The following is a 26,929-nucleotide window of genomic DNA, read 5'->3' on the forward strand; positions in this document are numbered from 1 at the left end:
GAGCCTGATGCAGGGTTCGATCCCGTGACCCTCAGATCATGACGTGAGCTGAAATCAAGAGTCAGCCGCTCAACCAACTAAGCCAGCCAGGTGCCCCAGGCTTTCTAATAGTCTAAGAAAAGCAAAAGAACACCAAAAACTGAATATTCCTTGGGATAAAACCTGGTCTTATGTAAGACCTGAGAAGATAAAAGGAAGAATATCATAGGTCTGTGATTTAATTTCACCTCAGCATCTACTATTGACTTAAAAAGCCAAAATTACAGCTGGCAGAAAATGAAACTCACAGGATTCCCTAAATTTGTACAGTGGATTGCCCAAATAGCACTCTGAGCACAATGACTAAAAACTCAGGACAGTAGCACACCAGCCATAAGCTTGTCCATCAAGCAGCAACATGTCTCTGGAGTTGATAACAAACGGCCCCAACTCCCAGAAAAGCTGCACTTCCACGAGGGTTTACAAATACCAGCTGCCATGCCAGCAGGTCAGTTCTTAACCATTAATTCTAGCATATGTGCTGCCAAAGCTAGCACTTAACCATCAACTCTAGAAGCCCCTGATTCACAGCCCCAAATGAAGTGCTGTAAAATTTGGAGATAAAACGTGAGGCATGTCAGTGGCAGTGTCCTTAACAGAGTCAAGTTTAACACACTTTGTTTCTTAATGTTTTTCCAAGTGATGATAAAAAAAAAATGGTTCTTTTGTCCGGAGACAAAAATTGTAAGGCCAATTATATTCTCAAAGGCATTCCTTGTGGCATCTAAAAATGGAGAGATTTATGGGAGGGAAGAGCAGATTTGGCAACAACTCTCAATTTCTTCATTTTAGACCCTAGTCTTCAATAAATTCTAATTCTCTTCTGACATTTGTTTGACTTTGTTATCTCAGTTCCTAAAGGGAACGACTGATCCATTCTATGCTGCCCAAATTCATTGGTGGTTAGAGAAAATGCCAAAATAAACACACCCAAGAGTGTTGACCCTACATGTGTATAGGAGAGAATTCATTTTATCTACCAAACCTCTTTGAATCAGTGAGTTCAGGTGCCATTTCCGAAGAAAGGGAGGGGACCTCATTTTTTTTTAATGGTTATTTATTTATTTTGAGTCAGAGAGTGAGAGCGAGAGAGCGAAAGAGAGAGAATCCCAAGCAGGCTCTGTGCTGTCAGCACCAAGCCGGACACAGGGCTCAATCCCACAAACCGTGAGATCATGACCTCAACCCAAATCAAGAATATGACGCTTAATTGACTGAGCCACCCAGGCATCCAAGGAGGGGACCTGATTTTAAAGATAAGTCTGTGGTTATTTGAAATTAAGTTGGTACCAATTTTTTTATTTTGAAGACCACTAAAAAGGAAAGAAATGGCAATACTACTTTCAGAGTGATTAAAAAAAAAAAAAGAAAGAAAGAAGTCCAATCTAGGTCAACTATATAGTTAAAGATATTTTTAGTTCAAAGGAGAGGCAACTTGAATAGAAATGGACATGGATTATGGAAAGCCATTGTTTCCAGGAGGCAAAAGCTTAAAGCTAAGGGCAAGGGTGGGATAATTTATAAGGAAAGATATTGGGCTTAAATATTATTTCCTTCTTAGTTACTATTTTAACAGGTTGAGAAGAGGAATTTTATCTTAGGCATCCTGGCAGATTTCAGAGAGGCATCATTCCAGAGGTAGAAAAACACGAGGAATAATAAGGTCAGAAAACCATCACGAGAACTGCAACTTGGAGCATAGCTAGGGGAGATGACAACGTGGAGTGGGAGGAAGATGAAGGATGATGGTGGTGAGGCTGATGAGCTGCTACTATTCATCGGATGCTCACGGTTTGCCAGGCTCAGTGCTTATATAATTTATATGGACCTATCCAACCTTCACAATGAAGATCATCCCCACATTTAATTAATTTAATAATATTAATTTAATATATCCCCACATTTGGGACACCTGGGTGACTCAGTCAGTTAAGCATTGACTCTTGATTTCCTCTCAGGTCATGGTATTATGGTTGGTGAGACTGAGCCCACACTGGGCTCCGCGCTGAGCATGAAGCCTGCTGGGGATTCTTTCTCTCCCTCTCTCTCTGCCCTCCCCACCACGTGTGTGGGCTCTCACTCTGTCTCAAAAAAACATAAATGAACAACAAAAAAAGTTTTTTAATCCCCATTTTACAGATGAGGGAACAAGCTTAGTTAGGTATGTTCAGGTAACTTAGTCACAGGGCAGAGATCTGAGCCCAGATCTCGCTGACTTCTTTACCACCATGCTGCAGGGCCCATGGGCCCTGTTTCGTTAATGAGGTGGCTTGTGCGGGGGAGCTGCCCCTCACTTCTGCACTAAGAAGCACAGGGTGGTGCGAAAAGCACTAGACTAGAGGTCACTAGATCTCAGTCCCACATGGAGGCTCTAACATGCCCATCTGGCCTCAAAATGCAGCACGAAGCACATGGGCACTCAGGTCCTTACCTGACAGTGCCACTGAACAGCACTGGCTCTTGAGGAATAATGGAGAGCTTGCTTCGCAGGTCGGCAAGGCCAATGTCACTGATTCTCACTCCATCAATCTTGATGCAGCCTCCAGATAACTCCACCAGACGAAAGAGGGCCATCCCTAGAGAGGACTTCCCTAAGGAGTCAAAAGACATGCAGAAAAGTAGCTCAATTAGCAAATTCCGTGAAGACAAAACTGGTTTATTCTCAGGGCAAAATCATCTAATTTTCTAGTTCTATTCGAACACTATTTCATCTGATTAGTTAAGATAATGTAGAAAATGATAGCCAGAGGGGCACCTGGGTGGCTCAGTCAGTTAAGTGACTTCAGCTCAGGTCATGATCTCATGGTTGGTGAGTTTGAGCCCCACGTTGGGCTCTGTGCTGACAGCTCAGAGTCTGAAGCCTGCTTCAGGTTCTATCTCCCTCTCTCTCTGTGCCTCACCTGCTTGTACTCTGTCTCTGTCTCTGTCTCTGTCTCTGTCTCTCTCTCTCTCTCTCTCAAAAATAAATAAACATTAAAAAAGAAAAAAAAAAGAAAATGATTGCCAGATATAGCAAAAAAATGCACTTTCCAGAGCTACCAAGCATATATATTTAAATCACACAGCTTCAGCCTGAGAAGGAGTTTGAGGGACTGTCAGAATTTCACAAGAGTAAATTGGAAAAAGGCCTGCTTTTCACCTTTGGGGTGGGCACACAGGCTGAAATGCATCTCAGGCAAAGTGAGAAGAACAGAGAGCTTATAGCAAGGAACTAGTGGGACAAACCAGAGGACACGGTGTCTTCTCTCTTTTCTGTCCCCGTATCACAGCCCAGAGAGAAACAAGACAAGGCCTTTCCACCACTGCCACAGCAGCTGGGAACGGAAGAAGTTCTGGGGTAAACACATAGGGAAGGAGGCTTCGGCTTAAGTAAGTAAGTGGCTGTAGGTAACTACTGCGATAAGGAACTGTGATAGAAAAGCAGGTCTGAGGGAGAAACTGATGAGGTCAGAATAGCTTTTCTTAATTGAATCTTCATTTTAAAAGTCATATAAGTAATTCAAGGAGATAATGTTAATCTCCTATAATCTCACTACTGTTATTTTTGATACATTTCCTTTCAGTCTTTTTCTCTGAATTGAGATCACACCAGAGATACAATAATATAATCGCCTTTTCCCACTTATTATATAACAAGCACTCAACCATGTTAAAAAATTTTTCAAAATAAAGTTTTATTGGCTGCAATATATTCCACCATGTGGATGTGCTCTTGTTTACTTGACCAGTCCTCTAACATTGGAAACATATTTAATACTATAATAATGTTATGGCATGCTCAAACTGTGCTGCCACCTCAGCTGATTTCCTTGGAAGACATTCTCAGAATTACTATGTCAAAGGATATAAACATTTAAAAAGCTATAGTGCCCCCACCCTCCAAAAACTTAAGACATAGTCAGGTCTGCCTTTCTGCAACTCAGACCCGTGGTTTAGATTTAGAACCACAGGTTTTTAGCTTTTCAACGACTTTTCCTTAGCCAGATGCCTGGTTCTTGACCCCCCCTTACTCTTCTTCTGCCTCCATGTTTTGAAAGTCCTCTCATGAGAACTTCATGACTTTGTTTATTTAGCAGTCACTGAGGGCACAAATATCCTGCCTTCTCCCCAGTGTCTACAGCCACATCTCCACTGTCTGGATTTGTCCCTGGGCAGACCCCTGTCAAATAACTAATGGGGACCCTGAGAAATGTCCACCTTCCTGAAGCAGTGATCCTTACATGCATCTATTAGAAATGAGCTGGGGGGGGCGCCTGGGTGGCGCAGTCGGTTAAGCGTCCGACTTCAGCCAGGTCACGATCTCGCGGTCCGTGAGTTCGAGCCCCGCGTCGGGCTCTGTGCTGACAGCTCAGAGCCTGGAGCCTGTTTCCGATTCTGTGTCTCCCTCTCTCTCTGCCCCTCCCCTGTTCATGCTCTGTCTCTCTCTGTCCCAAAAATAAATAAAAATGTAAAAAGAAAAAAAAAAGAAAAAATAAAGTAAATTGTCCAGAAAAGACACAAGGCCTTTTTTTTTTCTTTAATGGAAAGAAACAGACCTGGAAGAGTTCTGATGCCAGGGAAGCACGGAGCCCCAAAAGCTAATGAGAACTGAACCAGAGAGACTGCTTAAACCAGGTACACCAGTTAGTAAAACAAAACAAGACTCAATGTTTGAAATGTTATTCAGGAAGGAAAGGGAAAGAAATGAATTACTCAGTTCTTAACCCTAGAAATCTAAAGGGCACATAAGTAATATGATACTATGGGCAAAGAAGAATGCCTAAAATGAGGGCCAATTCTCAATTTCTTTGCAATTGATATCAGGTTAAGAAAATAATTTCTGTCTTCAAAGGGACACAGGTTCCTTATTTAGAGCTGTGTTGGCTTCTGGTAAATATGAGGCAACACTGGCTATATGTCACAGAAAACTTAACTTTTTTGTGTATTTTGACCTCATAGAAATAAGGATGTTCACTGCAGTACTATTCATAATAGTGAAAAATTGACAACCACCTCAATTCCCCACAACCGGGGATTGGTTAAATATAAATTATGGTATATCCATAAAATAGAATTTTCTATCATGCTGCATAGAATTCATGTCATAGGCTGTTCATTGGCATAGAGAAATAACTGGTAGACTTAAAAGCAGCTCATGAGATGGTGTGTGTAAAATGACCCCATTTGTGTAAACATATTTTTTTGATAGAAAAAGCCTGACAAGATACCCACCAAAATATTAATAGTAATTATCTCTGGGTAGTGGAGTTATGGGTGCTTTTCCCCCTTTTGCACTTTGCTATATGCTCCAAGTGTTCTGCATTGAGAAAGTACACTTTTATGATTAGAAAAAGCACTAAATATTACAAAAGCAGAGTTAAGAACACATTTAGAAAATTGGCTTCAGAGACACCCCTCTCCTCATTACTCATCTAATACAGAACTGGTTTGAAGGGATGAGAGTGATAGTCAATAAAACAGCAAATCATGGGCCCCAAGCTTAACTCAGATAGGTTCAAATGTTTCTCCAGAGGCCTTTGCATTCTTACCTGATCCGGTCCGCCCCACAATGCCAATCTTCTCCTTAGGTTTGATGGTGAAGGACACTTTCTTCAGAACCAGAGGGAGATTTTCTTGGTACCTCATCTCTGCATTCTCAAAGGTCACCTCTCCTTCCTGGGGCCAATCAGGGGAGGGAGCCTTGTTCTTAATTCTGGCAGGTGCTTCCAAAGAGAGAGTCTGGGGAGACAGAAGGGGCTGGATCAGACTGACCAGATTCTGTGGGGGCTGAAAGGCCTTCAAAGAGAAGTAAAATCAGGACAACCATAGCAGCCACACAGAGGCAGCTGCTACCCTGTCCCCGCCCTATGAAAGGGAGCAAGGGCTTATTACCACTAAACCAGACAGCGCACAATGGCTACTAGCTTTTCACTTAGCAGTTTACAGTGGCTACTAAGCAGCATCTTGGGGAGGACAGCAGCTCTCAAACAGTTTTCTGTCTTACGGAATTTCTCCACAAAACCACCTTGGAGGTTAGTGGTGGGGCATGAGACCTTTCACTGGCTCTTCACACACAGCCGTTTTGATTGGAATTCTTTGAAAATATTCTACTTGAAACAAGATTCCACCATTTGAAAGCCAATGGCCTAAACCCAAAGGAAGGAAACTACCATTTACTAAATACTTGATCAGATCCTGGCATTCTGATGTATCGGTCACCCCAGGAGACATGGGCTGTAATCCCAGTTTGCCACCAATAGCTGTGTGACCTGGATGTATCACTTCTTCACTCTAGGTCTTAGTTTCTCATCTATAAATCGTGAGGACTGGATTAGAGAATGGTGGAAATCCATTCAGCTTTAAAATGCTGTGTTTAATGTAACTGCTTGGGTGATTTTTGTTACCAACAGCCCTACCTTGTAATGTTTGAAAATTCTCTGGCAACTAGTCATGGAGCTTTATAGCCTCATAGGGAAGTGAAGGCCAAGGGCTGTGGTGCTCTGGGCAGCAGTAGGGGTGGGGGGTGCGGGTGGAGACTGAAGTCTCAAATTCCAAGCTGGAAGGACTCCATGCCGGCACAGGCATCCAGGTTGGGGACTGGCAGTGGAGTCAGTCCTCAGAAACGTGACTGGTTTGTGCAGGGTCCACTCTGGTATGGCTGACCATCACCCTGACCTCTCCAGCAAGAGACTTTCACCAACGGCAATATTAAATCAAACACTACACACCTGTATATACACCCACATATTATCCACAGACATGAGCACTGGGCAACGAGGCTAACAGATAAACATAAGGAACAGCTATTAGCAGATATATTAGATGGTTATCTGCCATTCTGAGAATAACAGTTTGTAAGCTTAAGAAGTATCCTATAATTAATGAGGCTCATTGTCAAAACAATTCAGTGACACATGTGTGCTGGAAAATGCAGTGTACATAATATACTAGTTCTCAATGGAAAGGGTAGTTTTTTAACACTATGCTTGTAGGTCAATTATTGGGAAGTTGGGATATATTCTTCCCATGTAAACAATGATAAAGTCTCTGAGCAGTTCACAAAATAGGTAACTCCTGAGAACTGAGTTAAATTTGCGAATCCTAACTACTCATGACTCTGCTTCTCTCTATAGAAAACTGCTTTCAGAGCTCCAGCTAGGATACCAGCAAGAGGCTGTCTCCTGGCAGCACTGCAGGGAAGGTGGGAAGAACTAGATCATCTCAGTATCCACTAAATTAACTGGTTTCGAAACTATGAGTGCAGTTTAGAATTAACTAGGAGGCTTCTAAAACTTCAGAAGCTGGGGTCTCACCCCAGACCTACTGCATCGGAGTCTCCAGAGATGAGGCCCACATCTGTCTCTGCCTAAAGCTCAGTAGGGGACACCGATGGCCTTCCCTGGTTAAGAGCAAGTGAACTAGGCTAAGATTGAAAACAATACGTGGTTTCAAACAGGGTAAAGAAAACGTTACAGTAGTCAGCTTAACCGAACTAACAAAATTCTGAACATTTTAGAAGTTAGCTGATGAACCTACATTCTCAGACACAATTCACAAAAGTATTTAGAAACTCTTAAGCTATTCTCTTCTCCATTCCACACATGCTGAAGAGTCCTCCCTGTGGAATAAGGCAGAGAAAACAAGCATCCTCCCTGCACATCCAGCTGAGGCAGTAAAAGGGCAAAAGGACCCCGTGAAGGGTCACATCACAGTAAAAGGACTTCTCAGCCTGACCTTGATGTAGTGGTTGATTCTCTCCACTGAGGTGAAGCGGGCTTCTGTCTCGGATGCCAGTCTGACAGTAAACTGGAACAGCCCCGTTAGCTGATAATGGAAAGCAAAAGCCAAGGGAGAATTCATTATGAATACATGTCAGGCCAACAATAGAAAACCTGCTCCATCTAGGGGATTAGAGCTCAATATACGAACTAACTGGGCACCTGCAGCAGCTAGTTTTAGGGACTGAGTCATTCTCTAAACATGTAACACAATGCCTATTATCCTCCAATCAACTGCAATTCTTAGTGAATGTAGGTGGCATTGTGGTACTGCACGCACTAACTTTCCTGTATCCAAAGGATTTCCATCCATCTTTACATTTCCAGTACACATATCTGCAGCTGAGTAACTTCTGGGCTTCATACTTGCACCTGCACCTGCTCTGGCAGTCCTCTCCTCCTGAGAGGAATGAGTGAGAATGCAGAGCCCCTGTGTACCTCAGACTGAGGACCCTCAAACACAGCACATATAACACATATTCTTCCCCACCCAATAATCAAGTAAGTCTGCATAACACGGACAGACGTCTTTGGGAATCTGTGAAGATACATATGTCCTCTTGGTTTTCTTTTGCTACTTATTTATTTTGATCTTTCCCATAGGGAAAAATGTCAAACAGATACAGGAGTAGAAAGGGAAGTATAATGAACTCCCATGTACTTAAAAAACTGTCAACTTACAGGCAATATTGTATCATTTATACCACGCAACCCATCTGTATTATTTGAAAGCAAATTCCAGACATCCTATCATTTTACCCATAAATACTTTAGCTTACATCTCTCTAACATATAAAGACTCTTTTAAAAACACAATACCATTGTCCAACACCATGATGACACCTTAACAGCTTCAAATACTTAGTGCCCAAGTTCCCAATTGTTCTTTGAGCTTTTTAAAGACCTTAGACTACCCCTAGGGACCAGGTCTCCAGGTGTAACAGTACTGGGAAAATCAGGGGCCTGAAAATAAAATGCATATAAGAAGCATACTGAGGACACAGTATTTTTTAGAAGACCAGGAAAAGGCCAGAGATGGGAGGGTGGTGAACGTAGAAACCTACAATTAAGAAACTATTTTCAAAATCATGTTTATTTATGAAGAAACAGCACCTATTTCTTAAACACATGCAACAGACTTAAATCTCTTTGTTCCTATATAGCACTTGGATCTCTCTCCCATTCTCCCTGCCCAACCAGCCTAGGTTGTTACTAACAAAGAGATGGACAGAAGCTCTAAGAGTCAAAGGCTTAAGGAGAGCCCCCTACCATGCCTCTCCTAGGGCAACACAGGACTCAAGTGAGGAGAGGTAATGCTCCACCCCAGAGACTGACCTGGACAGCATAAGAGATGGCAAGACCCGAGTAGGCAGGGGGAATCTGCCCATGCATGAGAACAATCATCAGCCCAGTGGTGGTGATCAAGGCAATGCTGATCAGGTCTAGCCGCACAGCCAGCCACCGCATTGCACACGTGAACAAGAAGAAAGGACCTTGGTTGTTATCCAGTAGCTCCTGGTACCTGTGAGAGAGACAGAACACCTAATAGGCCAACAAAGCACCACACAGTCCTAGGGAGGGGTGATGTCAGAGTTCTGGTGGACTATAGATGGAGGGCTAACTTTTAAGTACTTCCTGTGTGTCACCAGGAAAATGCTATGGAAACCTAAGGACTGCAGAGCATTCCAGGCTCCATACACAGGACAACTTGTGGTTTTCCAGTTTCACTCCTTCAAAGAAACATACTAAATTTGTTAGGGAAAAATATCTACGTTAACGGCACAAGGAACGCACGGGGAAAAGAGACCAAATAAAGAGGCTTGTTAAACTTTAGCAAAATGTCTTAGGTCAGGGGTCATTTCCTCAAAGAAAGAGAGGTTACACAGGCAAACTGCAGAAATGCCCTAGGGCCTGGAAAAATAAACTCACAGAGTGAATATGGTAAAATGGAAAATGTCTGCTGGGGCACTGATGTTGGGCAAAACGGTGCTTGTTTCCCAAGGCCGCAGAGCACAGAATCAGGAGCTAAACCATAGCAAAAAAAAAAAAAAGACCTGGACAACCTTTGCCACTGAAGGAGCGAGACACTACTGAACCTGGGGTCCTAGAGAGCAGATCAGACACCATCCAAAGGCTTGGGTGTCACATACAACTACAACTTCAGAGCAGGGAGTCTTGCCAGGCAAATGTGCTTTGTTTAAAAAAAAAACAACTCTTTTCTTCTTTATATATTTGGAGAAAATCTAGAAAATGTAGTAAAGAAGAAAACGCAGTATTCTCACCACTCTGTTAAAACCAGGGCTGGGGCGCCTGGGTGGCGCAGTCGGTTAAGCGTCCGACATCAGCCAGGTCACGATCTCACGGTCCGTGAGTTCGAGCCCCGCGTCAGGCTCTGGGCTGATGGCTCAGAGCCTGGAGCCTGTTTCCGATTCTGTGTCTCCCTCTCTCTCTGCCCCTCCCCCGTTCATGCTGTGTCTCTCTCTGTCCCAAAAATAAATAAACGTTGAAAAAAAAAAAAAAAATTAAAAAAAAAAATAAAAATAAAAAAAAAAAATAAAAAAAAACCAGGGCTAATATTCTGCCATATCTTCTCTCAGTACTTTTTCTAATACACTTAAATTTATGTGTGCGTGTATATACACACATACAGTGTATTTTAGTGTTTTTCTCTTAAAGTTAGGATTATTTTTCTGAGTCGTTTAACCTAGACTTTCCATTCTAGATTTTCTTTTAATTAATTACCTAATTTTTGGAGTAGACAAGATATGCACAGAAGATTTAGAAGGCATAAAAAAGTTTTTTTTTTAATGTTTATTTTTGAGAGAGAAAGAGAGAGCACAAGCAGGGGAGGGAGGGACAGAGGGGGAGACAGAAAATCTGAAGTAGGGTCCAGGCTCTGAGCTGTCAGCACAGAGCCCGACGCAGGGCCTAAATTCTTGAACTGTGAGATCATGACCTGAACCCAGGAGCCCTGGCATAAAAAGTTTTACCATGAAAAGTCAGTCTTTCTCCTGCCCATCCTCCAGCTACTCAGTTCCCCTTTCCAGTGGCAGCTAGTAGTTCCTTGTGCACCCTTTCAAGGATATTCTAAATGTCATCTATATAAACAAATACTTAAAAGGGAGCATACCATACACACACATCTGTATCTTGCTCTTTCACTAATGTATTTTATTCATTTATTTTTTTTTCTTTTTTTTTTTTAATTTTTTTTAATGTTTATTTATTTTTGAGAGAGAGAGACAGAGCATGAGCAGGGGAGGGGCAGAGAGAGAGGGAGACACAGAATCTGAAACAGGCTCCAAGCTCTGAGCTGTCAGCACAGAGCCCGATGCGGGGCTCGAACCCACGGACCGTGAGATCATGACCTGAGCCGAAGTCGGACGCTTAACCGACCAAGCCACCCAGGCGCCCCTCATTTATTTTTTTAATGTTTATTTTTGAGACAGAGAGACAGAATGTGAGTGGGGGAGGGCAGAGAGACAGAGGGAAACACAGAATCTGAAGCAGGCTCCAGACTCTGAGCTTTCAGCACAGAGCCCGATGCGGGGCTCGAACTCACAAACATGAGATCATGACCTGAGCCTAAGTTGGATGCTTAACCAACTGAGCCACCCAGGCGCTCCTCACTAATGTATTTTAGAGATCATTCCATATCAGTACCTATAGTACTGTCTCATTCTTCTTAAGGGCCACAGAGTATTCTATATGGATATACCATAGGTTGCTTGGTACAGTACCATATATATATTCTATATGGGTATACCATAGCTTGATGGTACAGTACCAACAGTTCTGTACTGAAGGACATTTAAGTTAGTTCCAATCTCTTGTTAATACAAAGCTCGAAAATGACTGTCTATATACATGAATTTCTCATATAAACAATCTTCAGCAGCTAAAATAAAAATGTCAGTCTAATGTCAATGTTCATCTTCTACTGTTTCAAAAAAAAAAAAAAAAAAAAAGAAAAAAGGAAAACTCCTTTATATATAGCCATTTAGAGTCCAAAGCCAACAGACTCCAAAACCTGTATTTTGCCTTCTCATTTGCTTAGAAAGGAGTTCCAGCAAGTGAGTGAATGAATTTTAATCAGAGACCATTAGATCACTAATATTTTTTTGTAATGAGCTTTACAATCCCCAACTCTGGCCCTGAAAGGCTTCTTGGACTTATTAAATGCTGGTGTGTTGAGCCCCCTTTGAGCCCTCTGGCCGCCCCCCTTTGAGCCCTCTGGCCGCCATCAGCACTAACCTGTGCAGAAATTCCTGCCCTTTGTTGTAGGCATGGATGGTGGCAAGGCCCTGTATGCTGGATGTGATGTGGGAGAGGAAAGGTGACTGTGTGATATTGTCCAGACGCTTCAGCTCTCGAATCAGCACCCTGGAGAGAGAATGAGTTCCATGTCAGAGTGGTAGACCAGCAACTCTGGCTTCATGCTGGAAGATGTAAACACTTCTTGTTTACCTGGAGACAATGTGAAGAACTGAAAAGAGGATGAAGAGGGGCCCCACCGCCACCAGGAACCATGGGAAAACTCCAGCGATCATTCCAACACAGAAGAACACCAGGATGACATTTTGGATGAACATCTCAGCCTGGAAGGGCAGGCGGACATCAACTGCGGAAATCATAAAGGAACAGGGAAAATGAGACCAAAAATTTTAAAAAAACACAAAAAGATTCCACAAATTTTCTGTCTGAAATTTGTGTGTTGTCTTTTAAATCAAAGAAAAATCTAGAAACCTGGTTGCTCTAATTTTTCTTGTCCCAGGAAATTCTAAGTGATCTTTCTTTCCCCAGTCCCTCTTTTAGGTTTACCATGCCACCCAATCACTTTAAACATTTTTTCCCTTTACAAAATAAATATGCTTGTTGCAAAATATTTAGAAAATAAATATTCAAGAAGGAAAATAAAAATGATCTTTATTCTTACCAGTACCAACAAACTGCTGCTAACATTTAAGAAATTTTTCATTATGAAAAAATTTAAACGTACACAAAAATCAAAGGAGTATAGAACCTTCAACAGTTAACAACATTTTCTTCATCTCCTTTTAGTTATATCCTCTCCCAACTTTTTCTGTTTTTTTGTTTTGTTTTGTTTTTTTGTTTTTGGCTGGAGTATTTCATAAAAATCCCAGACATGTTGATATCACTGATTTTTTTCTTTCCATCTTTTCTCCGTGTGTGTGTGTGCGTGTGTGTGTGTGTGGAAGAAATGGGATCGTGTCATGCATCAGTTCTGTATATTAGTGATGGTTCTGATCCCTTGTTACTTCTGGTCATAGCTTTACATTGGCTTATCAACATCTGAAACATGTCCTTGGAGGCAACACAGGGTGACAGTTAAAAGCATTAGCTCTAGGGTGAAAAGATCTGGGCTCAATTCCCAGTTTTGTTATCTAATAGCTGTGTAATCTTGGGCAAGTTGTTTAACCTTTCTAGACATCAGCTTTCCCATATAGTCAGTGGATGAAGCAATACCCACCCCCCTAGGGCTACTCTGAAGATGAGGATAATCCATCTAAAACATTCAGTACACTGCTGGTTACACAGTAAGCCATCAATAAATATCAGGTGCCACTACTATTATTCTGGGCTATGAGAAGTATTTAAGCTCTGGTGCTGGCACAGCCCATGTGACATCCAGAAAACCTGCCAGAGGTTGTAGGTGTCCAGGAACCAACACACTGCCCTCAAAGTAAACATGTTTTGGAATCTCAGATGCTCCCATCCAAAGCATTTATGCCAACTGAATCCTCAGAACTTATTTTCAGGTTTAATGAGATCAAATGAGAAGTTAGATGGCAGGTAAGAAATCAGATGGGTCCTTAGCCTAAGTACAAGTTGCAATCTGGAGAAAATGCCAAAACTAACATGTTCCTGGTGTGGACACCAGCACACCTGGTGAGAGCCCCTGTGCTCTCAGAATCTAAGGCTGGATAGATGTGCACACCTGGTGAGCATCTAGAAGGCTGGAGAGCACAGGGAGCTGCAGCTTGGGCTCCAGAGCATAAAAGAAGAAGCAAGAAATACCTTCATCCATGTCTTTGGAAAACCTGTTGAGAATCCTCCCTGTGGGGGTGGTGTCAAAAAATTTCATAGGGCTTCGAAGGATCCTTCGGAAAAGTTCATCATGGAGCCGGGAAGAGGCTCGCAGTGTGCCCTAAAGAGCAGAGGACAAAGTGATCATGGCTCAGAGACCCAGGGACTCAGGCAGACTCAGTTCCTATTTATCCAGGTCACAACTCCACAGGACATCCACTCCCAAAGCTGGAGAAGGGCAAATGGTCATGGAGGAAAGAGGTGGGTACTAAGGAAAGGTTGGGGTTAACGGGATACAGGTCATTTCAGCTAGGGCCATCTTGCTTCAGAGATGCTCCCCTGCTCAGAATTGACCTGAGAGAAGCCATGCCAAAGTCTGACCACGGAGTTACCAGGGAGAGCATGAGCAGAAGTCACCACTGCATACCTTGACAAAGACAACTCCTCGAATGGCTTTCAGGATCAGCATGACTGCCATGGAGAGGGCGTAGATGCTGGCATAGTACTGCATGAGAGGATTGTCCTTCATGCTGCTGCTCATAGAGGTCTTGTTCCCTTGTGTCACTGTGGTGTTCTGTTTGGAGGCAAGGCTGTGTGAGGCAAGACTCCTATGGACAGCAAAGAACTCCTACTCAGGGCCATTCTCAGTTCAAGGGAAGGTGCAGAATAATGACCATGGGATCTGGTTGTGGCAAACACAGGCAGGCTTTGGCCCCCACTTCTCTCTTTTCTAAATGAGGGCAGACAGCTTTCAGGTGTCCTATTGCTGCATGAGCTGGTTAGGGAGCAACTATCTTGTGAGGTTACATTAGGGACTCGTCTTTTTTATCCTGGGTAATCCTTGTTTATTGGTTCTTTCAATCAAAAACTGAGCAGTTTCCCCAAGAACACCCAGAGAATACAAAGAAATGGCCACATTATTAGACATATAATTTTCCCATTAATGAGTAACCTTACCCCACTTCCTTGCTTGATCCAGTAACTCAACCACCAATTGCTGAAAGCTGTGCTGCCCACATTCAGCATGAAAAGGGATATAATGACTAGGAATGCCAAGGGGCCCCCAGCAGCCTGGATGTAGACACCATATACTGACCAGGGCACTGAACCCTGCCCCTTTTCTTCCAGTTGCACCAGCTGCCCTAGGTAGGGAAAAAAAAACCAACAAAAAAAACACCATAAACTCAGCAGAAAAAGGCTACTTTTCTAAAACTGAGTCACCTATAGAAGAGCAAAATCAAAGAAAACCAATAGTTTCACATAGCTCTAGATCAGAATTATTTCCTCCTTATTAGAATATTATTCCCTTTAACATTTACTAAGCACCTATTATCAACCGGGCCCCAGATGAGTCCCTGGAGCAGTAAAGAGGATTAAGACTATGTCCCTGCCCTTAAAATCTGGCTGAGGATCCTTCCACAGCCTGGTAGGACAGACGGATAAAACAAGGCACATAATTATAATAAAATGTGCTAAATGCCATGTTAGAGACATATGCAGGGCAACATGGGAACATCCAGGTGTACCTAAACTATTTGGGGGAACTGTTTCAGGGAAGACTTTCTGTATGGTCTCAAAAGGTATGCCAGGTTTGACCAGGTGGGGAAAAGATGGGCACTGGCCCAGAGGTGGGAAAATAGCACAACCAAATCAGCCAAATCGGCAAGGCTAGAATATTAAGTGCAGCTAAGAGTAGCAGGAGATAAGGTTGATTAGTAGGGAGGCCGTGGTCAGAGGATAAAGGCATTTGAACTTCATCCCTCAGATAAGAATTTCTCCCAGCAGGGCACCTGGGTGGCTCAGTCGGTTAAGCATCCCTGCATCCGGCTCTGTGCTGATAGTTCAGAGCCTGGAGCCTGTTTCAGATTCTGTGTCTCCCTCTCTCTCTTCCCCTCCCCCACTTGTACTCTATATCTGTCTCTCTCTCAAAAATAAATAAACATAAAAAAAAATAATTAAAAAAAAAAAAGAATTTCTCCAGGTGCCTGGGTGGCTTAGTCGGTTAAGTGACCAACTTCAGCTCAGGTCATGATCTCTCAGTCTGTGAGTTCGAGCCCCGTGTCAGGCTCTGTGCTGACAGCTCAGAGCCTGGAGCCTGCTTTGGATTCTGTGTCTCCCTCTGTCTCTGCCCCTCCCCCACTCACACTCTGTTTCTGTCTCTCAAAAATGAATAAACGTTAAAAAAAAAAAAAAACTTCTCAAGAGAATGGGCTACAGGTGTGTGGAGATTTGACTCCTGCCCAGGCTACGGATGGCCAGATCAGCCGCCTCAGGCAGCAAGCAACCTCATCCTGTTGTCCCTGTACAAATAACAGCATTTTCTACGCATGCCCTATCAGGACAAGGATTAGCAAACATTGCTTTGAAATGGGAGGCTCCTGAAAAGACTTCCTGAGGGAAAGTGAGTTAGTTGGTCTCCTGTTTTTAACTAGATCTCTCAGCTGTCTGTATGGAGGACAGATTTAAAAGGAAGTAGCTATAATACTCTAGGTACAAGATGATAAAGGCCAGAACTAGGGCCGTGGCAATGGGGATGGAGTTTCAGGAGGTACATTCATTCAGACATGGTGATTGGCTGAGGAGGAGAGAAAAGTTCAAGGGTCTCTCCTAGCGGCTCCCAGGGATCAGGTGACTGATGCTGGTGCACTAACACAGAGAAACAGCTCTACAAAAAGCCAGCGCCTCTATATAATGGTCAATAATTATCTTGGAGCAAGCCTCGTGTGCCTGGAGTACTTGAAGAGTTATGAGTAACCAGGTCAGGGGCTCTGCAGATGAGAACAAATGTTCCCTAAGGGTATTCTGGTTTTTTTTAATACTGCCTATGGCAGGAACCAACAGATGACTCAGGCTTCTGTGCTATGTTTGCTTCCTGTGTAGAGGTATCTTACTTAAACCACACCCCAATTCAAAGTCTCATACATGGTTTATGAAAAGGAAGAAAAGCTCCAGAGTGTACTAAATCAGGGTAGTTAACTCCCAACACCAAACATCCACAGCTTTAAGAACAAGGGAGTGAAAACGGGCCAGGGCCAAAGCACAAGCAAACCCAGGGAAGGTCCTGGATTCAGAACACTAGGTGACATGATGACACAACAAAACCAGAGCTTTAAAACAGACACATTCCTTTCTTTCTTTTTGGTAAACTGATATGCAGCTTGAAATTCACGAAGGTTGAAGAAAAGACCTAAGGTATTGTAAATAGTTTTCCTAACTCTCAATGTTTGTTTTATTGCTAAGATAAAGGATTTAAAAAACAAACAAACAAAACAAGACTCCCCAGGACTTGTTTCCCCAGGACTCCCCCTGGGGAAAGTGCAACAGGAAAAACCTGCGCTATAAACTCTTCACCACAGCCCAGCTGCAGCCTTGTCGGAAAAAGCCAGGAGTGTATCATCCTAACGAGGGAGCTACTGAGGATACAGGCACTGCTGGTGCTGGAACATCCCTGCCTAGACTGGCACTGACTTCTAAAGAGCAGAGGTGAATCGCAGGAGGAAGGGTGTATCTCTAGCCATTATTCCATTTTTCCTCACTCAAGATGACTCAGCTGATTGTTGACACCTGACCCACACTGCAGAGAGAGGAGGCAGAGGATTAAAGGTCCTTCTTCCTGCTTTGGTCTGTTTAAGCAAACAGAGGGTGCACCTCATGATCTCCCAATATTCTGTAAGACTTTGTTATTCCAGAGGTAAAAGGCCAGAGACTCTAGAACACACAATGCTGTCAAACATTATGAATCACTACTTGGCATAAAGTTTCTAATAAACTTTAATGACAAATCTAAGAGGTCAGAAAAGGTCATTACCTTCCTCTGGCTTCGCTGCTTTCTCCTTCTTTACTGATCCTGTTTTAGGACCCTTGTCTTGTGATTTCTTCTGTGAACCGCTGGTTTCTTTTTTTGAATTAATCTAATAAAAAAAAAAAGTGTCTCCAGTTACAAGGCAGCCATTCAGACAAAGGTCCATAGGACATACTCGAGAATTCATCTGGCAAGCTGCTGCTACTCTTGAGAATGCATCAAAACCTCTCAAAAGGGCCACCTATTCTCATTTCTTGTGCTTCCTCCACTCCTTCAATCTTTGAGATCTGGGTTCCTACCCTTGTCATTCCATTGACATTGCTCTCCCCAATGTTCTCAGCCACTCCAACTTGCCCAAAGTATTAGGGCTGGGGTCATTTCCATTCCTCTCACCTTTTATCTCCACATTACTAAATCAAATCATAGATCTGATCATTTTCCACTGCTACTACAGGATAAAATCAAACTTCTCAGCCTGATTTTGCAAAACCTCCATATTCTCACCCCAGCCTAACTCTACATGTTTCTCTCCCATTCCCATGGCTTCTACTCTACAGCCACATTGGATTTCATACCATTCCTCACACCACACTGCCATTCTCTACTTCTGGACCTTTGTCCACAGGGTTCTTCACTTGGAATGCCTCTCCCCTCATCCCAACTCAGTTAGTTGTTCCCATTCAGAGGGATTCAAATCTTATATCCTCCCGGAGGCAACTTAGACTCCTCCAGAAGAGAGCTCACCTCTCCCCTGTTCTCCCAGGCACTTGTTCTCCCAGGCATGCTGCTGTAGATGTGACCTGGTATTACAGTTCCCTGTAAGAGCATAAGAGCATTGATCTTTCCTAGGAGAATGTGAGTCCCTCAGGGATGGAGAGGATGTCGGACTCATGGTGATAACCAACGTTCACAGGGCCGAGCCCTAAGCACTGCCCATAATAGGGCACAAATGGACTTAATATAAACACTCATCAGGGGCACCTGGGTGGCTCAGTGGGTTAAGCGTCTGACTCTTGGTTTTGGCTCAGGTCATGATCTCATGGCTCATGAGCTCGAGCCCCCATTGGGCTCCTCACGTCGGGCTCCATGCTGGCAGTGTGGGGCCTGCTTGGGAATCCCTCTCTCTCTGCACCTCCCCTGCTTGTGTGTATGCTCTCTCTCTCTCTCTCTGAAAATAATAAATAAACTTGAAGAAAAAAAAAGAAAAAAAAAAAAGATGAGGAAACCGAAGCTCAGGAAAGTTAAGTGACATATTGGAAGTATGTTCTCTCTGCTGCAATACACTGACTCTCAATATTCTTTTATTCCTCAGACATTTCCTATTTTAACTTCTCTCCCTCTCATTTTCCCCTCCATGTCTATCTACAGTGAGGAGGAAAACTTCTGAAGAGTCTAAAGTACCCTAAGACTCATAAGGAGAGATCATAAAATCCAAATCTGGATTCTGGCATCTCTATAGAAGTTCCTGGTGACACTCTGAAATGCTTGAGTTATCCCCAGAGGCCTAAAATACATTGGTCACGAACAATTAGTTTTTCTGTATCTGAAATCAAAGAGGATGACACCCAAAGACTGAAATAGGACTCCCAGAAAAGGCCCTAATAACTCTGCTTTTATCATGCATAGACATCAAAATGGTAGCTAAGAAGTTGCTTTTAGGCTAGCCTGAGTGCACCCCCAGGACCCAAGGTGACCACAGAATAAGGAGTTCAATATGACAGCAGGTTGGTAAGAAGGAAAAACAACATCTTTGGTGTTTGCCTAACTTGGAGCCCGGAGTAAAGCCATGGAAAGCCGCCATCTTTCTGTGCTGCCACAGGAGGCAGGGTAGCAAGGCAGAAACAGCACCGTGGAGTCAAATCACCCCCTTGTTAGTGAGCTGCTTAACTTTTCAGATCTTCCATTCCCTCAGCTGTAAAAGTGGGGGATAATCCCCTTTTGCCACAGAGCTCTGTGGCAAATGACTAAATGGGATGACATCTATAATGTGTCTAATCCAGTAATTGGGACACAGTAGGTGTGAGTTAGTGAGTGCCAAGTCAGCAGTCAAAGCACCACGGATCATTTTCAAATGTATGCAATATTTAATTTCTCTTCCCTCACTCCTTATTCTCTCTTGTTTATTTAAAAAGGAGCTCCATAATGCTTCAATCAGGATTGGTCGCCATTTATGAAGCTAAGTTATGACTGAACAACACTGAGCCCATATATCCTTCTCCCTGTCATTGCCTTATTAATAAGTTCTCAGTGGCAGAAGACACTGGCTCACCAGCCACATAATCCTGCTCTTCTAGAGTAGAAACAGTATGTGAACCAGCACAGCAGTCTGGTCACCAGAAAATAGGGCCCCTTCCAATAAGACAGACACTGAGTTCAGCTGAGATCTCTCCATCAATCACTATGGTCGTGTCTCCCTTGCTAGAAAAGAGGAGGCACACACAAACACCATGAGAATCTTACCTCAACTGGGGGTGTCTCTCCCAGCAACAGGTTATTAAAAATGGTAGCATAATCACCATTTAAATTCATCAGCTCCTCATGGGTGCCTCTTTCTGTAATACAGCCCTCTTTCATGAAGATCACTTCATCACAATCAGCCAGGTACTGGGGACAAAGGCAGGGACAACACAGTGTTGCTGAGATTTGTGCAAATACATTCAATACCTATACCTTAGTTCAGAGGTTCTTAGCTGGAGGCAATGGAGCCTCTCGGGGGACATCTGGCAATATCTGGAAACCTTTCTGGTTGCTACAACTGGGGGCAGGGTACTGCTATTATCTAGTGGATAGAGGCCAGGAGCTCTCTGGGCCCAAATGTCAATAGTATCAAGAGCGAGAGAACCCTTGCTTTAGTTTATTGTGGCTTGTGACGTAGTTCAAAAAACATCTCCCATTTTTGGCATAAATCTGCTGATGGAGCCACATAAGCCTTGCATTAAACTTCACACCCTTTTGTTGCACTCAGAAGTGCATACAATTACAGACTTTCTGTTGCAGAATGGGGGATTAGCCCCCTAAACTTGACGACATATGCAAAGCAGATGGCAACATCCTGGAGCTGCTCTCCAAAGTGGCTGCTTGTCTTGGAATGACAGAGGGAGAAGAGCTTGTTTTCCTTAAACAGTTCCCACTTGCATATAGATATTAACACAAGCTTTCCAAACTATCTCATACCCAAACTCCAGTTTTAGCCTACTCCTCTTAGCCCTTTTACTTGCTGATTTACATGCAAAAGCTAACATGCTCCAAGGATCTCTAATTCAGATGGCCATCTGGTACACCAGTACAATGAGTTTTATTGGTACATTGGGCCAGGAGCTATTTGCTGAGGAAATAAACACTGATGACTCCAGGAACCTCTAAGGAGTCCTGTGAAGGTACCTGGACCAGGCCCACCTCCCTGTTTCTGATTTTCCAAGCCAAGGTGAGCAGCCTGAGGAAGAATGCTTCATACCTGTAACTGGTGGGTAACAAACAGAACTGTCTTAGACTTTAAGTGCTTCTGGATAGCACTGTTGAAGATGTGGTTGCCCACATGGGCATCTAAGGCACTGAGGGGATCATCCAGGATGTAGATGTCCCGGTCACTATACAAGGCCCGGGCAAGGCTGATCCTTTGGCGCTGTCCACCACTCAGGTTCGCTCCTCGCTCGCCAATCTACAGGAGTCCAGAAAGCATAGTGAAACGTCCAGTTCAAGTCCAGTACCTTACTTAGTGATCACCCCAGTCACTGCTCCTCTGTTCCATCCATACCAGCTGCTTCTACTGAATTCCCCACCTGGATGAACTGCAACTCTTGATCCTCCAGGCCCCACACCAGAACCGGGGAAGCCAGCCCAGAGGAAGACAACTCTTCCTCTCCCATAACCAGCTGGTTACTACTCAACCTTACTACCTCTGGCTTTACACTCCCCCTTGACATACCATCCCAATCCATTATCTATGGGCAGAAAGATCTTTCCAAAACACAAAGCTGACCATGCCCCACTCTCGCTTAAAACTCCCTTTCAAGGGGCGCCTGGGTGACTCGGTCAGTTAAGTGTCAGACTTCAGCTCAGGTCATGATCTCACAGTCTGTGGGTTCAGGCCCCGTGTTGGGCTCTGTGCTGACAGCTCAGAGCCTGGAGACTACCTCAAATTCTGTGTCTCCCTCTCTCTCTACTCCTCCCCTGCTCACTCTCTGTCTCTGTCTCTCTCTCACTAAAATAAATAAACATTAAGGGGGGCGCCTGGGTGGCGCAGTTGGTTAAGCGTCCGACTTCAGCCAGGTCACGATCTCACGGTCCGTGAGTTCGAGCCCCGCATCAGGCTCTGGGCTGATGGCTCAGAGCCTGGAGCCTGTTTCCGATTCTGTGTCTCCCTCTCTCTCTGCCCCTCCCCCGTTCATGCTCTGTCTCTCTCTGTCCCAAAAATAAATAAACGTTGAAAAAAATAATAATAAATAAATAAACATTAAAAGAAAAGAAAAACCTCTTTTTCAAGAGCCCTAAGAAATAAAATCTAAACAAACATGTCACAGAAGGCAGGCCCTTTGCCACCTGGCTCCACCGCCAACCCTCTCTTCTACTCTCTGGGATCTAAGCCATTTTAAATTGCGTGTGTATCTGAACCCTCACGACTACTGTCATGCCTTTTCTGTTACCGTATCTGCTCAGTTCTGACATCCTCTCCTCTGTGAAACATCTCCCACCCTCTTCTCTACTACTACCCAAAAAGGGGGTGACTTTTTTCTTTTTTTAATTAAAAAAAATTTTTTAAGTTTTGAAAGGGGACTCTTTCATCAGCTTATTTTGTGCCTATTCAAGTATCTCATCCTCCCAGCTATAAGCTTTTTGAGGGTATAGATCATTCTCCTATTGCTTTATATCCCCAGTGCCCAGCCGTTTCTGTCTATGTAGCTGGCACATGAACACGTGAATAAATCAATTGTCAAATGGTAACTGGCTCTGTACTTAAAAAACCATTCATTGAATTCAGAGGTTTCAAATTTGAGCATGTATCAGATCACCTGCAGGGCTTGTTAAAACAGATGGTTGGACCCTGCGCCTATGATTCAGTAGGCGTGGGGTGAGGTGTAAGAATCTGCATTGCTAACAAGTTCCCAGTAACACTGCTGCTGCTGATCCACTATGAATCCGGGAACTAAGATTTGAGTACCAGTGAACTAAAGAAACCATTCTGGTTTGAAGGATTTAACTCAAGTCAGATGAAAAAAAGTGCAGCCCCAAAGACCTCCAGGGTAGGTCATGGGAGACAAATATCAACAGGGAAGGACACAAGCCAGTTCCAAAGACTCACCTCTGCAAACTGCTCCAGGGCAGAGAGCCAAAGAAAGAGGCCTTTGTGCTAAGGCCTCTGTCTTTCTAATTGAAAAGGGCTCTCTGCAGACTGTATATCAGTAAGGATATACAGGATTCTGGTCGGCAGAATGAAGTTCAGAGAAGCTCAACAAGCACATGCTTGACTTATGGTTTTTTAAATGAATAGTGTGGAAAACGAACTCTGAACCAACAATGGGATTTTGTTTAAAATTTGTATGACATACAGAATGGCTAAAATTAACAACCCAGGCAACAACAGATGTTAGCGAGGAAGCAGAGAAAGGGGAACCATTTTGGCACTGCTGGTGAGAACGGAAACTGGTGCAGCCACTCTGGAAAACAGGATGGAGGTTCCTCAAAAAACTGCACGATCCAGCAATTGCACTACTAGGTATTTATCCAAAAGATACAAAAATGCTGATTTGAAGGGGCACATGCACCCCAATGTTTATAGCAGCACTACCCAGAATATGGAAAGAGCCCAAATGTCCATTGACTGATGAACAGGTAAAGAAGATGTATATATAATATACATATACAATGGAATACTACTCGGTGATCAAAAAGAATGAAATCTTGCCATTTGCAACAATGTGGATGGAACTAGAGGGTATTATGCTGAGCGAAATAAGTCAGAGAAAGATATATGATTTCACTCATAAGTGGAATTTGAGAAATGCAACATATGAACATAGGAGAAGGGAAGCAAAACTAAGATAAAAACAGAGAGGGAGATAAACCATACAGACTCTTAAATACAGAGAACTGAGGGTTGCTGGTGGGGTATTAGGTGGGGGGATGGGCTAAATGGGCGATGGGCATTAAGGAGGGCACTTGTGGGGATGAGCACTGGGTGTTATATGGAAGTGATGAATCACTAAATTCTACTCCTGAAACCATTATTACACTATATGTTAACTAACTTGGATTTAAATAAAAAATAAATAAATAAAATGATATGCAGATAGGGAAAAAATTCAAATGACATATAAAATATTTATACGTTTAAAACAAGTAGTGTTGATAACCCCGCCCTAAGGAACACATGCTTTCCTAACATAAAGTTTCAATGAAAGCAAAACTCCCTGTGTGGGTACTCCTGCATTTAAGATGCATTACTAGTAGATGGTTCTGGCACAGCCCCGCAACCCATCTTCCAGAATCCTCTCTGTTAAACACATTGCCCCAACAGGGGCAGAAGGCCTGTACCTCAGTCAGGTCACTGTTGGGAAGAATGGCCAGGTCAGGCCTCAGGCAGCAGCTGTTGAGCACAGAGTTGTATCTGAAGGACATAAAGAGACTAAGCATCAGGGACATGTTTGGAGTAGAGCCTGCTGCCTTGGGCTGCCTTGAGTCTCACACGGCCAAGATGGGAAAGCATGAGAGAAACCAAACATTCCTTGCCTTTCTTCATCAAATTCCTTCCCAAAGAGGATGTTGTCTCTCAGAGTGGCATTGAGGATCCAGGCCTGCTGGGCCACATAAGCGAAGGTTCCACTGACTGCAATGCTGCCCTCTAGAAGTGTCATCTAGGGAGACAGACACCATCCAATGGCATCATGATGCAAAAACACCACCCTAAGCCAACAGAACCCCCCACATTGCACAATGGAGTTCAAAGTTTTGGCAATCTTCCTGGATGCTTTTGGACCCAAATCCAGACCTCACCTTTGTTCCACAGAGAGAGCTACAGCAGCAAAGAAAATCAAAGTTCTCCTTGCTTATGTGTGATGGGAACCCAGCATAACCCATGACCTGAATGAACAAACACTTCATTCAGCAACCCATAAGCTACTCGATATCCTGTCTCCCTAACTGCAAACTGTTTTAACTAAGGGAAGCACTAGAGTGGAAGGTCCTTTCAGAATTCCCCTGGGGAGGATGCTGTAAGGATTTAGAGCTAGTCCCTGCCTCAAGACCAGGGCAGGCCAATTCATCTATAAAATTAATTACTCCAGGCTGTTGGCTAAACCAGCTGCTTCTGTAAAATGAGGACCAAAAGGAAAAAAATTTGTTAGACATGAACTAGTATTGCAGAGTATCCATACGATTGGGATGGACCCTCTCGTTCAACACGAAGGCACTGCATGATGAGCCATGTGTTTCGAGTTGTGTTTTCACTCACAGTGATTGATATGATTTATCCATTTTATCCTCTTTCGGGGTTCCTTTTGGGACTGGCAGTAGACATCTGTCTTGAGTTAGGGATGTTATAGCTTGAAACAAAGGTTCATTAGCCAGCCTGCACATCGAAGCTTGTCCTCTCAAACACTGTTAGCAGACAGTGTATGGAGAGAGGTGCACCCACCACAGACCATAACAGTGGTATTAACTGCCCAGAAACTGGTAAGCACGCCGCTATGCACCCAAAGTGTTCCGAAACCCACAGAGGGTCTACCGCAGAAACTCCACACCCACACTGCAGACTGCCAACACAGAGTTCAACTCCAAAGAAGCCAGGGCCACCAGCTTTACCAGCCTCCCTGTCAAAGAGATCGCTGTCAGAGATTTGGTCTAAAAGCAAAGCCCCACTCTGCTTTCAACCTAACCACTCAACACCACTGCCCCCTGCCCCCTTCATTTCCTCTGTGTCTCTCATCATTGACCCTTAAATCTGACCCCTAAGTTATCAGAACATCTAGGAGAGGTTTTGGTTTTTTACAAAGACCAAGGGCTGAGCCCAATCAGTAGAGTCTCATACGGCAGAGGGGTGAGAGGGTTGTCATTCCAGATGATGTGAACGCAGCCTTCCTCAGACCACACTAGGTACCACGGCTCTCAAGGTAGAGCCACGCTCTACCAACTGTGACAGTGACACTCAACAAGACAAAATATTCCATAACTGGACGCTACAAAACACTCTTCCCCAACTCCATCTCACATGAGTTTAATCTCCTCAATATGGATAAATGACTCATTGGACCTCATCCACCTGCAGGTAAGAATAAGCTCAAGTTTATCCTTATCTCAACCTTGTAAGTCAAGCTGGTTCAATTCAAGATTAAAAGCAGGTGGAAGCACCTTGTGTTTTTTCCCTATTATTTGGTTTTAAAACACAGTAAAAGATAATTTGTCTTAGCTGGATGACCTTTGCCCCTGACAGCCCTGGGCTGGCCTCCCTATAAACCATTCACTCTCTGCCCTGGGCTATGCTGTGGGTCTGGAAAGCATAGCTCCTCAACTAGACCACCAGCTCCTTGAGGGCATAATTCTTTCCACAGTTAGGTTGAAAAAGGAGTGCGGCTTTGCTTCTAGATCAAATCCTGATATCAATCTCTCTGACAGGGAGTCCCGTAAGGCTGGTCTGCCCAGCTTCTTCAGCTTGTGGGCAGTATTCGGTTTGTTCACCTCTTATATCTGACATCTCCCAACACACCATCTGGCATCATATGCCACTTAATAAATACATGCCGAGTAAAAGAAGGCAGGAGAAATAGAGGACTCCAGCTAGACATCAACCAGTCATTCGTCAGGCGTGCACTGAGCCCGCTTCCAGATGCAACACCATTAAGGGGTGGAAATGTGGGGGTGGGGGCAGGGGGCATAACGCAGACCAAGGGTTCATTTTGTTTCTGCCTTTCCTCTCTTCGAGAAAAGTAGTTCATTTTCCCCAAGACTCTTGTTAAGCCAATTCCAGAGAAAGAAGCAGAAAATGCCAAGGACAATAACAAAATATTACCTGGCCTAAAATGGCTGAAATGAGAGAGGTTTTTCCACTTCCCACACTGCCACAGATTCCAACCAGTTTACCCTGCACAAAGCACACAGAGAAAGGAGGGTCATTACGGGACCACTGACCACTTATCTCTAGGGACTGCTGATTTCTTCAAGGAAAAAGACATTAACGACAGGCCAACAGTAGGGGAACTATCATCCTGATGACTCTGCATGTCACTTACCTCTGTTTCCTCCCTGTCAGCCACCTACTTCCTAGGGTTTCTGTGGGGATACACGGAGGTAA

General features: G+C 43.7%; 1 protein-coding gene across 6 annotated transcripts in view; it reads right to left on the reverse strand.

The window, feature by feature from the left end:
- ABCC5 (ATP binding cassette subfamily C member 5) overlaps positions 1–26,929 on the reverse strand; it is a 79,478-nt gene that overhangs the window by 10,887 nt on the left and 41,662 nt on the right. For 5 of the 6 annotated variants that reach the window (XM_047098574.1, XM_047098573.1, XM_047098576.1 and 2 more), the window contains 15 exons: positions 26,648–26,719; positions 24,373–24,497; positions 24,178–24,250; positions 21,101–21,304; positions 20,107–20,250; positions 17,653–17,755; positions 14,802–14,986; positions 14,272–14,418; positions 13,836–13,965; positions 12,264–12,417; positions 12,051–12,179; positions 9,132–9,318; positions 7,753–7,842; positions 5,568–5,757; positions 2,471–2,630 (listed from right to left, as the gene is read on the reverse strand). In XM_047098574.1, the coding sequence (XP_046954530.1) occupies positions 2,471–2,630; positions 5,568–5,757; positions 7,753–7,842; positions 9,132–9,318; positions 12,051–12,179; positions 12,264–12,417; positions 13,836–13,965; positions 14,272–14,418; positions 14,802–14,986; positions 17,653–17,755; positions 20,107–20,250; positions 21,101–21,304; positions 24,178–24,250; positions 24,373–24,497; positions 26,648–26,719 (2,093 nt within the window). Of the gene's footprint in view, positions 1–2,470; positions 2,631–5,567; positions 5,758–7,752; positions 7,843–9,131; positions 9,319–12,050; positions 12,180–12,263; positions 12,418–13,835; positions 13,966–14,271; positions 14,419–14,801; positions 14,987–17,652; positions 17,756–18,390; positions 18,476–20,106; positions 20,251–21,100; positions 21,305–24,177; positions 24,251–24,372; positions 24,498–26,647; positions 26,720–26,929 lie in introns of those variants that run through there. The other variant, XM_047098578.1, reaches the window with a different exon arrangement.

Source organism: Lynx rufus, unplaced genomic scaffold (genome assembly GCF_022079265.1).
Source record: "Lynx rufus isolate CCGP_SWC_20201006 ecotype Redwood Valley unplaced genomic scaffold, mLynRuf1.p SCAF_5, whole genome shotgun sequence".
Taxonomy (NCBI): domain Eukaryota; kingdom Metazoa; phylum Chordata; class Mammalia; order Carnivora; family Felidae; genus Lynx; species Lynx rufus.